The 12,942-nt window shown below is 44.1% G+C and overlaps 1 protein-coding gene across 10 annotated transcripts in view; it reads left to right on the forward strand.

The window, feature by feature from the left end:
- TSPAN4 (tetraspanin 4) overlaps positions 1 to 12,942 on the forward strand; it is a 439,431-nt gene that overhangs the window by 382,367 nt on the left and 44,122 nt on the right. For all 10 annotated transcript variants that reach the window (XM_068944743.1, XM_068944745.1, XM_009674396.2 and 7 more), the window contains one exon: positions 2,599 to 2,673. In XM_068944743.1, coding sequence (XP_068800844.1) covers positions 2,599 to 2,673 — 75 coding nt within the window. The remainder of the gene's footprint in view (positions 1 to 2,598; positions 2,674 to 12,942) is intronic.

Here is a 12,942-nt window from a genome sequence, read left to right on the forward strand (position 1 = left end):
AGGTCGTGTCCCACCATTTGACAAGTACTGTGGGAAAGCATCTCTCTGTACAAGGTTAGCTTAATCCTTTCTGCGGGGTTTTATGTGAATGCTTTGCTCTGGGATTGTTCTTTCTCCATGCACATACATCTTAGTTATATCAGCAGCCTGCAGCCCCAGTGAACCACAGCAAAACTCGTTTTTATTCTTCTCCTTATTTATCACCGTAGTGAGATAATTCATTTGAAAAGGAGCTGTGAGAGTTTCCAGCAGGTGCAGTGGGGTGTTGGGTGCTTTGTGGATGCTGCAAGCCTTCAGCGGGCTTGTGCTTCTCCTGTTTAAATTTGAACAGGATTAGTCAGGCCTGCTGCAGCCCCTTGGCTGGCCCTCATGGCCTTTGAGATGATGCTGAGGATGGAACTGAAAGTGAACTTTTGCTGGAAGGTGCTATGGGAATAGAGGAGCAGCTTGCGCGTGCGTCCATGCGTGCACGTCAGCTTGATGGAGCAGAAGACGTGATGGAGTGTGCAGGCTGTGCTTTGCAGCCGGGGCAATCTCAAGCCTTCGACTTTCCTTCTGACATGTTGGTTTGGGTTCAGGTAGGGGTCGTCTCCTTTATAGGGACATAATGTATGCGCTGGCCTGTAAGCGCTTGTAGCTTTTACTCAACGGTGAATTTTAAGCCTCCGCCTTGAGGTTGACCTCACCGAATTTACCTTTGCAGTAAAAGATGTAGTGCCCATCTCTGCGGTGTGTGTGCAGTGGGATTACCAATGCACGTGGTTTTCTGTGATAACAGTGAATCAATGAATGCAAATTGACATAAAACCAGAGGTTTTATTTAAAAATTAAAATATTTTTCTATGGAGAAAAAGCATAATCATGCTTGTCTAGAGAGGGACTGCTCCAAGTGGGGAATGGGAGAGGGAACCTCTGGAAAAATGCCCAGGCCTGTGTAATGAAAGATTTTGACATGGCATATAGCCATCCCTAAGAAGACTTCTATTCTGAGGCTTCCTAAATTTTGAATGATCGACTTTACAATTTTTTTCATTCTTATTTCTCTAGAATGAACTGAAAAAGCCCAGAAATGCTCCCATAGTCTGGACACGAGTGAGCGGGGAGAAGGAAGAAAAAATGTTCTCAAGAGCATGGGAGAAATAGGCTTCCTAGTTTTACGCTGCTTCCTGGCCATCCTCGCTGTCGCTGGTGAGGTCCTGTAAAGCTGGCTGGAGGCCGTTGCCTCCGGGCGGACGGCGGAGAGGCCTTGCGGGCCGGGGTGGGAGCGTGAGAGGAAGGAGGATGCGCTCTGTCACACAAATCCAGAGGTTCAAAGGTGTCCTTTCGACTTGCTGGGCAGCAAAGAAGCCCTGATAAGGGTTTAGTCATTAAACCTTTGTAGGTTTGCAGGCTCGCGGCTGAGGCTAAACAGTAGCTTTTAGTCTTTGGGGGATGGCGTTCAGTGGAGTCGGTGTTGCTCATACTCTGGCCTTGCCAAGCACGTGGGGCTTGTGCTAGAGGGAGCAGGGCCGAGGCTGGAGCCGAGGAAGTTTGCAAAATTGCTCTCTCCCCTTCACCCGTCCTTGTAGATCTCGGTTTTGTGCTGCGCTCGCATAGGGCTTGCTCTAAAGTCTGTGCCGCCCCTGTGTTGACTCCGCCGCAGACTCGGGCGGCGGGAGCTGGCCCGTGTGTGTTTTAAGAGGTAGGTGAAGACAGGCTAATTATAACTGCCTTCCTCCCTGACCTCTGCAGCTCTGTGCAGCTGCCGATGCCCTACAACCACCCCAGATTTCAAGTGGCCTCATTTTCTCCCTATCTTAACAGAATGCAGAGGAAGGGGTTTTTCAGAAGTGCTTAGCGTTGCCTCCAGTTGTTCTTGCTAAAGTCAAGCCAAACTGAGGGCTTTTGAAAATCTACCTGAAATCCTTGTGTAAAAAGTAGTTTTTCCACTCCTTTGAGTTTTTGACTGTTGGACTTTAGGTAGTTGCTTGGCTGGAGAGGAGAAAAAGCTATGGACCAACTTTTGCTTTGTCTTTAGTACAAATCAGCCCCTTTCATTTGATCCCTGGGACTGGTTTGTTTATCTACCTTAAAAGGCTCTTAAGGCCAACTTGGGATACGGGCTTTTGGGTGTGCCTTTGACTCCCCCCACAATTTCCCTCAAAAGCAGCACTGACTTCATGGTTTATAGACCAGGATATGGGAAGTCTAAGCTACGCATTTCAGTGGCATGTCGGTAAAAGTCTGAGAAAATAAAGAAAACCTCGCCTGGGAGGAGTCCTCAAGTGCTGCTGTCAAGCAGAGCATTGACCTTATGAGGGGACAGATCTTTGCTGGGCTTTATGCCCTTCTCCTGAGGTCAGAGTCGGAAATGAGCCATATGTATGCCCAGATGCAGTGATGCTCCTGACGATCCCTTCACCCACTTTGGAGCGGCTACGTCTCGCGCGGCCGCTGTTGTGTTGTACCACCGCAGCTCTGTGTCTGGCTGCCCATGTGTCTGCCGCTTCCCTTTCTGCATGATCTGCTGAACGTAGTTATTGCACATCCTGAATAAGCTCAAATAGATGTTGATGTTTCTTGGTTTTGTTTTTCCCCTGCCCCTTCTTCTCTTGACAGTTTTTTATCATGCTGTTAATTATATTTCTGTTGGAGCTCACCGTTGTGATCCTCTTCTTCGTCTACACTGATAAGGTAAGGCAGATGCTTCACTTTTCCTTCCCTTTCAGCAAATTTTTGTGCCTCTTTCCCCTATAAATAAGTCATGAAGTGCTGGGGTTGGTATGCATGTCGTGCGCCTGTCTGCCTTGAGACGCCCTCCCGGAAGGCGGCTCTGCGAATGCAAAATGCAGCCCAGCAAGATGGGGCTTGCGCTCACTCCTATGCGCAGCTCAAGGTCACAGACACTGCCAGGGCATCTGCCGTTTAAAACCGAAACAAAGCCCACAAGCCTCACCGGGAGTAAGTAGAAAGAGAGGACCATCAGACGTGAATAGGACTTTTTATAAATACAATTCAGGAGCCACATTAATGTCATGACAAAGGGAGCGTCATGAGCTTGGGTAGAAAGGCAAAGGCACGCAAGTCGTTATCTTTCAAAGTTGCTCCTTGCAGCACTTGTGCACTTAAATTCGAGTGAAAAACTGAGGTATAGAAGTGTAATAAACACAGCCTTTGTTTGTGGTTTCAAATTTGACTTACATTTGACCTTTGTTCCTGCACTTAACTGTTATTTCTGTGGTAAAGGCAAGATCACCTGCATTGTCCCTCCATTAAAGAATTATTGTAGGACATTTTTACATGAATGAACCCAAAACGAAGACCACAGCTGTGCATCATCCGTCTATTCAGTTGTAAGACTTCTAACAATGTCTCATACCACTGGTGACTAAGGGAGCTGGAGAACTCCAGGGCAAGTGGCAAAATTATGCCATGAATTAAAAGTCATCAGCTACATGACCAATGAACAGCTGCTTCTAGAGTGGGAAGAGGTTCATGGCAAAATACATTGAGGATTAGCAGTAGGCCTGGCTTTACTCAGTATGTTTAGCAAGAGGCTGGATGAAGAGCGAGTAATAAAGTGGCAACCTTATTTTTTAGAAAGGCTCTAAATTATGCAGTTAATGAACGCTGCGAATGATTGTCAGGGGCACTTCTGAAGGCCTGAAAAGGACGAGCGGGTTGTAGCTGGAACTCGGAGGGAACTTGCAAGGTAATTAAAGTAGAAGGGGCAATTTAAAATTACGCATATGTGTTATGGGATTCTGAATTACTCGTAACCCCTTGGGAGAAAGATCTCCGCGTCATAGATGACAGCTTACTAAAGGCATCCACTTAGTATGCAATAGGACTCCAGAAACCAAATACAACACGTGGTATATACTTGGAAAGGTAATCAGTTAGAAAATATTATCTTGTCATTGTTTAAATTGATAGACTAGCTTCATTGTGAATTCAGTATTGAGTTTTGGTTGCTTCATTTCAGCGAAGGGTAATGGAAACGATGGGAAGCACTAGAAAGGCAGGAGAAAATACACATGAAGAGGGATTATGGAGACTAGCTCGATTCAATTTGGGAAAGGAAAGAGATCCTCTGCTCTAGGGATCTTAAGAGAAACGATAGCAGTGTCTAAAATAATGACTGAGACAGTACAGTCACGGACACAGAATAAATTCTTGAGAATTCGAAGGCGCGTGTTTAAAAAAGGAGGAGTACTTTTTACGCTCTCCACTGTCATCTTGTACAATGCCCTTCCATTGGCCGTTGTCGAGGCTGGCAGTTGGATAAACGTGTGAGTGTGGGGGAAAGACAAGAGATGAAATGTTTATATCCGTAAAGCACTCAGGGCTGTTATGCTGACGAGCACGTCAGAAAGAACATCGGTCCTTCCTCTTCAGAGGTAAAAATAGTTAACAAGTGTCAGGAAGGATTCCCTCTCTCCTTAAGCTTGTTGATTTGCAGAATTTTTTCGCTGTTATTAACAAGGATGTTAGCAAACTTAACCTTCATCTGAGTCACTTAATGTAGATTGATGCAGGAGCCGCTCTACAGTTGTCTATAAGATCAAAACTCCATGTAAAATATGAACCCCTGTTCAAATGTAGGTTTACTGGGTTCAGAAATTGCTGTGGTCCATGTATGGCGGATGGTGAAATGTGAGCCTTGGTGTTCTTGCATGACTTTAAATCCGTGGTCTTAACAATGAGGAGATCAGTGGCTTGTGTCTGTGTTGCGCTTGCAGTCCTGCCTCTACCCCAGCTTCTTACGGAATAAATAAAACGGCAGCAGCCTAAAACTAGTACTTTCTTACAGCACGTGCAACAGAATTTGTGTCCTGGGTTTTCTGATGGGAAGAACAGTATTGTCATACCTACTGGCATGGGGAGCGTAGCTAACCCAGACAAGTCTGGGTCTAACCACCACAGTAATTCAATTAATGCAATTCCTTGGAATATCAGTGAAGGAACAATGTGCACCAGCACCTACACATCAGAAGAGAGTAGCATTAGCTTTGCATGCCTTTATCAGAAGCAAAGATGACTTTGCAGGCTCCTGTGTCATATATATATTTGGAGATCAGCAGGTTTTTCAAGTACCAGGTAACCTTGGGTTAATTATGGTTAAGAGTGTATGTGCATGTAAACTTCTTCCCAGGGTAAAAAAAAAAAAAAAAAAGGGGGGGGGGGGGCTAATCATTATTTTTAGTTTGTGGCTTTAGAAAAGGTTGAAGAATAATGGATTCCCTGGCAGTTTTCATGTAGTCCTACTTTGTCAAGCAGAAGACCTGAGCAGCGGATACTTTGTCCCCTCGCTACAGAGTTTAATCAGTCTCAGGGCAGGGTTATTACCCCCTCTCGGTGGAGACGCAGAAGGTGAGAGGCGCATGGACACATGTTGTTAGGTCCTGAGGCATGAGCAGCCGTCTGTCTGTGTCCTTTGCTGGAGTGCTTGCTTTAGTAGGGTGTCCGTTACTAAAAAGAACTAAGACAAAAAGTCTTCATAGTCCTTCACAGGGTTTTGGTCCAGAGCTTTTTGCTGTGGGACAGAGTGCAGCTCTGGAGGTGGACTGGACAGGCTGCTGGGGCTCTGGGCAACCTGGTTTAACCTGTTCTCCTTCCTCAGCCTGGGAGAAGCCAAAAATTGCCTCCATCTCTCGTTCCTGCTGACTTGGCAACAGCCTTGCTCAGCTTTTAAACAGCCAACTCGCTCCCATGCATTAGAACATCATCTTCCCATTTTTTGGTGGATACATGTTTGTCCGGATTTCACGAGATGCATGTTCCCCTGTGCTTTGAAACGTTTTTTGGACCGCTCATGTGGTGCGATGTTGTAAAGAGGGGCTTGGAGAACAGCTCAGCAATACAAAATACCAGAGTGAAAAAGGGCTAAGGCCTTGCTTCTTGGAGCTGCGTCGTGGATCTCGCTGGCAGCGGCTGGGATTACATCTTGTTCATGCTTCCTTAGGCTCTGCTTAGCCTGTTACCTTACAAAATGCGAATCCTGGAGCTCTGCAGAAAGGGGAGAGAGGTGCAGCATTCGTTTCAGGCCAGCTCTCCCCAAAGCAGCAGAGTGGTGGGTCACAGGCCGTCTTCAGCTGCTGCTCGCTGCGGCTGCCCCAGGCACTGGGAAGCTCCCGCTGGTGTTTGTGCATGTTCATCCGCAGGTTTCCAGTGTGTATTATCACTCCTACCAGGCCATTTTTTTTTCAGGCTAATTTTACTAAATTTAGGCCCCCTTTGATGCAGTCCAAATTGCAGAGAGGTAGCTTAAAGTCCTGCAAAGGGCCACCTGTTCATGGCTGGAATTTGCTCTTTAATATGTATTATTTTGATTCCATTGATTCAGAGCAGCATCTGAGGGTTTATATGTATTTTTAAGAGATCCAGGGAGTACTGGTAGGGTTAACCTTAATTTTTATTGTGACAAAAAGAAAGCAGCAGGGCCCTGTGCTGAGAGAGGCTCAGATTTTTGAGCGCTGAATACTCCTAATACTTCTCAGCACTAGATTGGACCCTGTTAGAATGTAAATTATGCTAATAAAATGCATAGTCTTGTACCAGTTCTAACTTGCACAATCCCTCTGGTTTTAGCATCTGTATTTATTTTTACTGTGATGGTTCTCCTGGAGGCACAGAAAAAAAAAGGTCTATATTTACTTTTTTGCAGCTGTAATACATTATTTTTTCAGTAGGTTTGTTTGTTCAGCTGCCTGCATTTTTTCTGCTTTACAGGCAGAGCTATGGTGCTGCTATTTAATGCTCACAAATGGAAGAATATAACTAAACCAGCATAATGTACTTTTTTCTTTCTTTTCCTTTTTGAAATGTCAAGCCAAATAACTCAAGCCAGTTGAAGGAACAAAAGCACCAAAGGATCACTGACTATGATATCTGATTATGGGAGCAGTTACTGCCACTGGCAATTTGAAGTTAAGACCAGCATTTTCAGTAAAGCTTGGGCGATTAACTCACTTGGGGTCCCTGTGAAAATTACAGCCTAAATTCCATGCCCGGTGAGCTGTGCTGAAAATGGTCCACAGACGAGGTTTGAAAAATAATGGCTAGCTCTGGTTTTTCATGAGATGTGCTCTGATTTTCTCTGTGTCCCAGTAAATTTTAACGAGTTCATCTATAGTTTTTATTGCTATTTGATAGATATATGGTCTGCAGGCGCTACATTTCTTGCTTTGTTTCTCGAAGCACTTAACAAATGATTATTATCGTTATTTTGCCTGGTCCCATACAGATGGTAGACACCAGACTGGGACGTGTTGAGTATGATTTCAAACCTAGCTCAGTCTCTGCCTCTTTCACATCTGGCTTCAAAGGCAACGGGGCCAAACTGGAGCTTTTCTAGCCTGATGAGCAGCCGCTCACGGAAATGATTTAGTTCTGCTGAGCTGCTCAGCAGGCTGAGGAAGGGGCTCGTAATCAGGCGGAAGTTTTAACCGTACCTCTAGCTCAGTCCGAGCCTGCTGCAGAGGCTCTGTTGCAGACTTTTCGAAAGTGGAGAAACGGAGGCTGAAGTAAAGGGCCAGATCAGCCCAGCTGCACAGGCTTTGGTGGAAATGTCGTGCAAAATCGGTTGGGTGGACAGCAGCTCTGGGCTGTTCTTCAGGCAGATGTCCTGCCTTTTCTACCAATGTTTCTTCATCAGCATTTGGCTCAGCCTACACCCTGATGCTGGCATACCTCCTCTTTGTGTTGAGCGGTGGTAGAAATGTTAGGGCCCCGTTGCCTCCTTGTGCCCCAGCGAGCATAGCTGTTGCTGCTGCGATGCAAGGCTGGGACAATTTCGGGACAATACTGCGGTGGGTAACCCTGCGCCGCTCAGCGTGGGGAAGGCTCTCGAGGAGCAAGGCCACCCGTAACCCTCAGTGGTGTTTCTGCCTGGCTGTGTTGCGCTAATGTAACACGCTTCGGTGCGTGCAAATTCTGCTATGTGCATCAAGTGGCTTCTGAGCAGCCTGCGTGTTCTCCAACACTTCGTTTCTCTGTTAGAGCTCCATTTGTTTTGCATTTAAAAGAGCTCTCCACACGCTGAACAGTTCCTGCCATGTAGCTACCGTCCCTCTCTTGGCAGCGTTCGGAAATTAGGCTTTTGCGTAAGTGCTGACCTAGCTAAAAGCCTGGAAAGAAGCCGCTATAAACAGAGGTTTTGGGCTAATGTGGAGGAATCTGTAGATTCTCTCCTGGACTGCATCGCCCTGCAGTTATTGCTCCATGAGGGTCCACTAGTCCCGGTCAAACGTTTTATTTCTCTAACGTAAAATAACATTGAGTGAGCGGTATAAGATAGACAGTTAGGAATGTCTCTATGGTTTATTTTACTTAGTAATGAACTTAATTTTAACTAGTTTAATAGCATTTCAGTACTGGTGTCGCGTAACAGGGAGCTGCAGCAATTTTGTCAAAAGCATTTTGGCTTCTTTTTAGCGAAGCGTTTAGGCACAGGCTTAAATCTGTCCCCATTCAACAGATGACTTAAGTGCATCCTTAAATCCATATGATTAATTTAATCATATACCTACGTCTTGTTAAAGTTGATACATACCGTTGATTTCTTTCCTTAAAATGGGAATCTTGCTATGGAAGTGGTAATAATGGTGAACAATTCTGGAGATGATGAAGATGCATCATCTCTTTCCCTCAGTAGGGAATTTGGTGAAAATTGATGAATGCTTGCATTAAAGCATTATTGCTAATCTCTTTCTGTTTGTCCTGGAACAGCTCACCATTTAATCTTAAACTCTGACACATCACTTCAACCTCTTTTTTTTCTTTAGGCAGGAGCAAGTGGGGGGGGTGGACTTTATTTGCTTGTGTGCCTGAAAAAGCAAACACACAAAAGGAAGTCCCTTAGTTTCCCTAATTCATTTGTCAGAGGAAGATTTCATTGAAAGTGCACTTGCAAAATGCTATTAACAGCGTTGTTGAGGGATAGCAAAGTATTGATGAGAAGAATGAAGTGTGTGCTCAGAAATAGGTGTTATTCAGGAACAATAACTGCAGATAAAATGCATTAGGGCGCCCCACTGGGAATGCTTGATTGATGGTTGATCAAGGCCTAATTGATTCCTTGAATAAAATGTTAGCAAGGGAATGGGCAGGGCGAAGGAAAATCAAACTTTCCTAAATAAAACTCCATGCCTTACAGAAATACCCTATGTGAAGATCAGTTAGTGAAGAGGCTGTCTGCTCTTTGTGTTTCTTATCTTCCTATTTTGGCTGAGTCCAGAAATGAAGACGAATTTTGATGTCTCATCCTAGTCAGTATAGGATTTTTGTTCATGTGGCAGCAAGTACAATATTGTTCATATTGTACTACTGTGTAATTTGGAGTAGTGCTTTTTCTCAGGAGAAATCCAGTCCTGACCTCCAACCTGGCTGACTGAGAAATTAATTCCCAGAGCTGTAACGATGAATCAAACACAGCTGCTACTTCCATTATGCCCGGCTTACCCCGGCCAGATCTATCTTTTATTTTCTGACATCACTAAATCCATCTGAGGCTCTCCTGATAAATATTTTGTGATGGATCAGTTAGCCTAAAACAGAAAGAGATGTATCTGGGCTTCCTTCTTGCTCGTTTGTAATCCCTAATAAGGAGCTAACTCATCATCTGAGGAGCATATCAGAGTATATTTATGTTGTGGGAGCACTTTCCCAATCATTTATTTCCCATGCTCATGTCTTGAATTTCAGGTTACGTAGTAGACAGAATATGAGTGGTGCAGGTCTTCGACTGGCCTCTCCCGAGGAAGACGCTACCATAATGGTAGTTATTCAACATACTGCACAGATGCATACTTTTTGTCCGGGCATCTTAAAACATCTTAGAAAAGATGAGTAGGTAGTTGAACTCCTCTTTTTCTGACAGAGAAATGAGGTTGAAGGCTAAATCCTCAAGGTGCAGTGTCTCCTGGGAAATACTAAACCCTCTCATACCTGAATGAATGTAATGGGACCTTACCCCTCCAGAGAAGTCTTTAAGTGACTCATCTGTGGTCAAATAAGAAGCAATTCCAGAGTCTAGGTGGATGGGGGTTTGAATACACTGAGGTATTCAGTGCCTGATAGAGTTAAGTGAAAGGCGCTACAGCTGATCAACGCTAGCGTTAGGTTATTGACTGCCTCCCTTGCATCTGGTTGTTTTTGTTCTAACTGTGGATACATGTTTCCTACCATTGTATCTGGAAAAGGAAGAATGGCTAAAAGAGGAAAAAAATGCTTCCGAAAGCAGAAAAAATAATTAAGGCAGCTTTAGACATGTAAGTATAAGCAGTATCAAATGCAAAGCAGTGACTGAAGTAGCGTATTGAGAGAGACAGACCATTTTTTATTCATTTTACAAGTATTTTTGATGTGTCACTATGTATTTCAGACAACATTAGAAGTTGACAGTAAACTAAATGTTTAACATTTTTTGCATGTACCAAAAGAGAAAGGAAGATGGCTTTTCATATTCTCAGGCTGTAAGCAGGCCAACAGAATAGAGCCCTCGCCTCAGACTTGTCAGCTGCAATTGAAAAATGATGTTGTGGGTAGGCCGCTTTATTAGGTCTAATTTGCAGCTGAAATTTTTTCATCTCTTCCCTTTTATTTAACTCAGCAGTGATAAACACAGAATGACTCCTAGCTAAAATGAGAGACAAATGATCTATTGACCAGCAGCTCTGGACCATTACTAGCTTTCGGTTCTTGTAGGTGGAGTTGTAGCCTGAAATATGTTGGCTTTAAGACCAAAAATTATGTTGGGATGCTTTATATCATCCAAACTCACACCGGGTATGTGCTGTACCTAATAGCTCCCCTCATCACGCCCTCATCTGGGGTATCACTGTGCTGCACGATGCTGCTGACTTCCCTGCTAATTGTGGTCTGAATGCTTGCTATGAAGTCTGGAGGTAGGAAGGAGGTTTGGCAAGTGTGACAGACACGAGCCCTTGGTAAGTTTGGGAAGATATTTTTAAAAGGTATAGAACCGGCATAATCAGAGTAAAAGCAACCAAGTATATCTGTAATCCTCTTTAATACAGACTAATTTCCTTGAATCATTTGAGATCTTGGACTCTCTGAATCTTTTTGCAAATGAGCACCAAAATCGGAGATGCATGTTGATGGGAAATGGCTGCAAGATAGAGAAGCAGATTTTGTGTAAAGGGAAATCTCTTAATAGGAAGCAGGGAGAGAAGCTTGCTTTGGCATTTCTGAACAGATGCTTTTCCTCCTTGCAAGTTCTCAGTGCCCCCGACAAGCTGGATAATCCGTAGCGTAACTGAATTTTGCTACCATGTTCTTGCATTAGCACTGAATGAGACGTACCCAAAGACCGTTTTAACCTCAGCACGATTTTAATTCAGTTTGCCGTCTTGTGGTTATTTTGTGTGCCCTCTTCTGTGCTTTTAAATTGCAGGGAATGGGTCCTTCAGAATAAACATCCTTGTATAGGATTGGTTTGTTTTCACTGAAGCTCATTCATCTACTTTCACTTTTCTTACTGCTACGAGATGTCTTCATGTCTTTGATATGATCTCTTAATGTGTTATTTTTCTGTGGTAGTTTATTGAATTACTAGACAAAAAAGTATATTTTGATTTTTCTTGCTTGCACGATTTCATACATTGCTGCCATAAGCCAGGGATGCTGTTGCTCTGCCAGATATTTTTGCCATTGGCCACCTTGTCACTCTGAACCCCAGAACAGCAACACATCATCATCTTCTGCTGTGCTGATGTTTCCCTTCCTAACCTCAGCACTTAGGAAACCTTTTCAGGGGTCAGCTTGATGGGCATACTAAAGTGCAAACCTAATTAAATGTTAGCAGTTGGTAAATTAGGTAAGTGAAGCAAAAGGGAAAAGATTCAAAAAATCATTGAGGATATTTAAGAAAGAAATTAGAAAGCCTTCCTCCAGAGAATAATGGAAGTGGAAAGTCATGGAGCATGTAAGAGGAAAGGTTTTGATTCGAAAACAGATGTTTGTTAGATTCATTGCGTAAAACATTTAGTTTTTCTTTTGAAAATTCAGGACCAAAAGAGTTGCAATAAGACTTGAATTAATCAAAATTGCTGGAGGGATATTTAAAAGCTGAGAAGACAATCAACAGGAGAAGCAACGCTCTCTATACAATGCATACATATAAGAAAACATCCTGCTGATTTCTTTCAGATCCCCCTTTTGCTTGATGAATAGCGAACGCGTTGTAGTTGGCAGAAAAGCCACTGAATGCATTCCAACAAAGAGAAGCAACGGGTTTTTCAAGGCCAGGTAGCTTGGGGAAAAAAAGAAATTGATTTTCTTTTGGGAGCTGCGAAGAAAGCAGGAGGCAAATGTGTTGCAAAGCTTCAAGTGTGCTGAGACGAGGCTGGGTTTTAAGTAAATATTGGTGGCGTGCCCTTGCTGCTACCCCAGTGCTAGTGGTCAAGGGGATTACTTACACCATGCAGTATCAGGTGTCATGAACGCACAAGTTACCCCTTTATGGGGAAATCCTGGCCCCAGCGCAGTCAGTCGTCTTCCACGGAGCCAAGCCGTTATCCTCAATGTTATATTCTTGGCATCTCTCTCCCACTTTCCCACTTGGTGCTCTGAATAGTCCTCTCCTGAGCGCAGGGTTGTGTAGTACAGTTGGAGATTGCGCTGCACGGCAACCACGTTAGTAGGGGAATTTTGTTCTCTAGCGTGTTGAACTCTTAAGCTTGCAGTGCAGCATTTCTGGGATGCTGCTGCCTGCTAAGAAGTTGGTTGAATTTTGTCTGCAGACGAATCGAGCATTTCCAAGAAAAATGAAATTAATGAAATCTAACTTCCTATGGATATTTGTTTCCTAATCTCTACTGCGATATCTTGACTTCCCCACCCATATTCCCAGTGACTGTCCTGCTCTCCCTTGCTGCAATACTAGCTCCTCCACCCAGTGTTGCCATTTCTTGTCCAGGTCTTCCAAGGGCTGGACTGAGA

This window comes from Struthio camelus, chromosome 5 (genome assembly GCF_040807025.1).
Source record: "Struthio camelus isolate bStrCam1 chromosome 5, bStrCam1.hap1, whole genome shotgun sequence".
In the NCBI taxonomy this organism is placed as follows: Eukaryota; Metazoa; Chordata; class Aves; order Struthioniformes; family Struthionidae; genus Struthio; species Struthio camelus.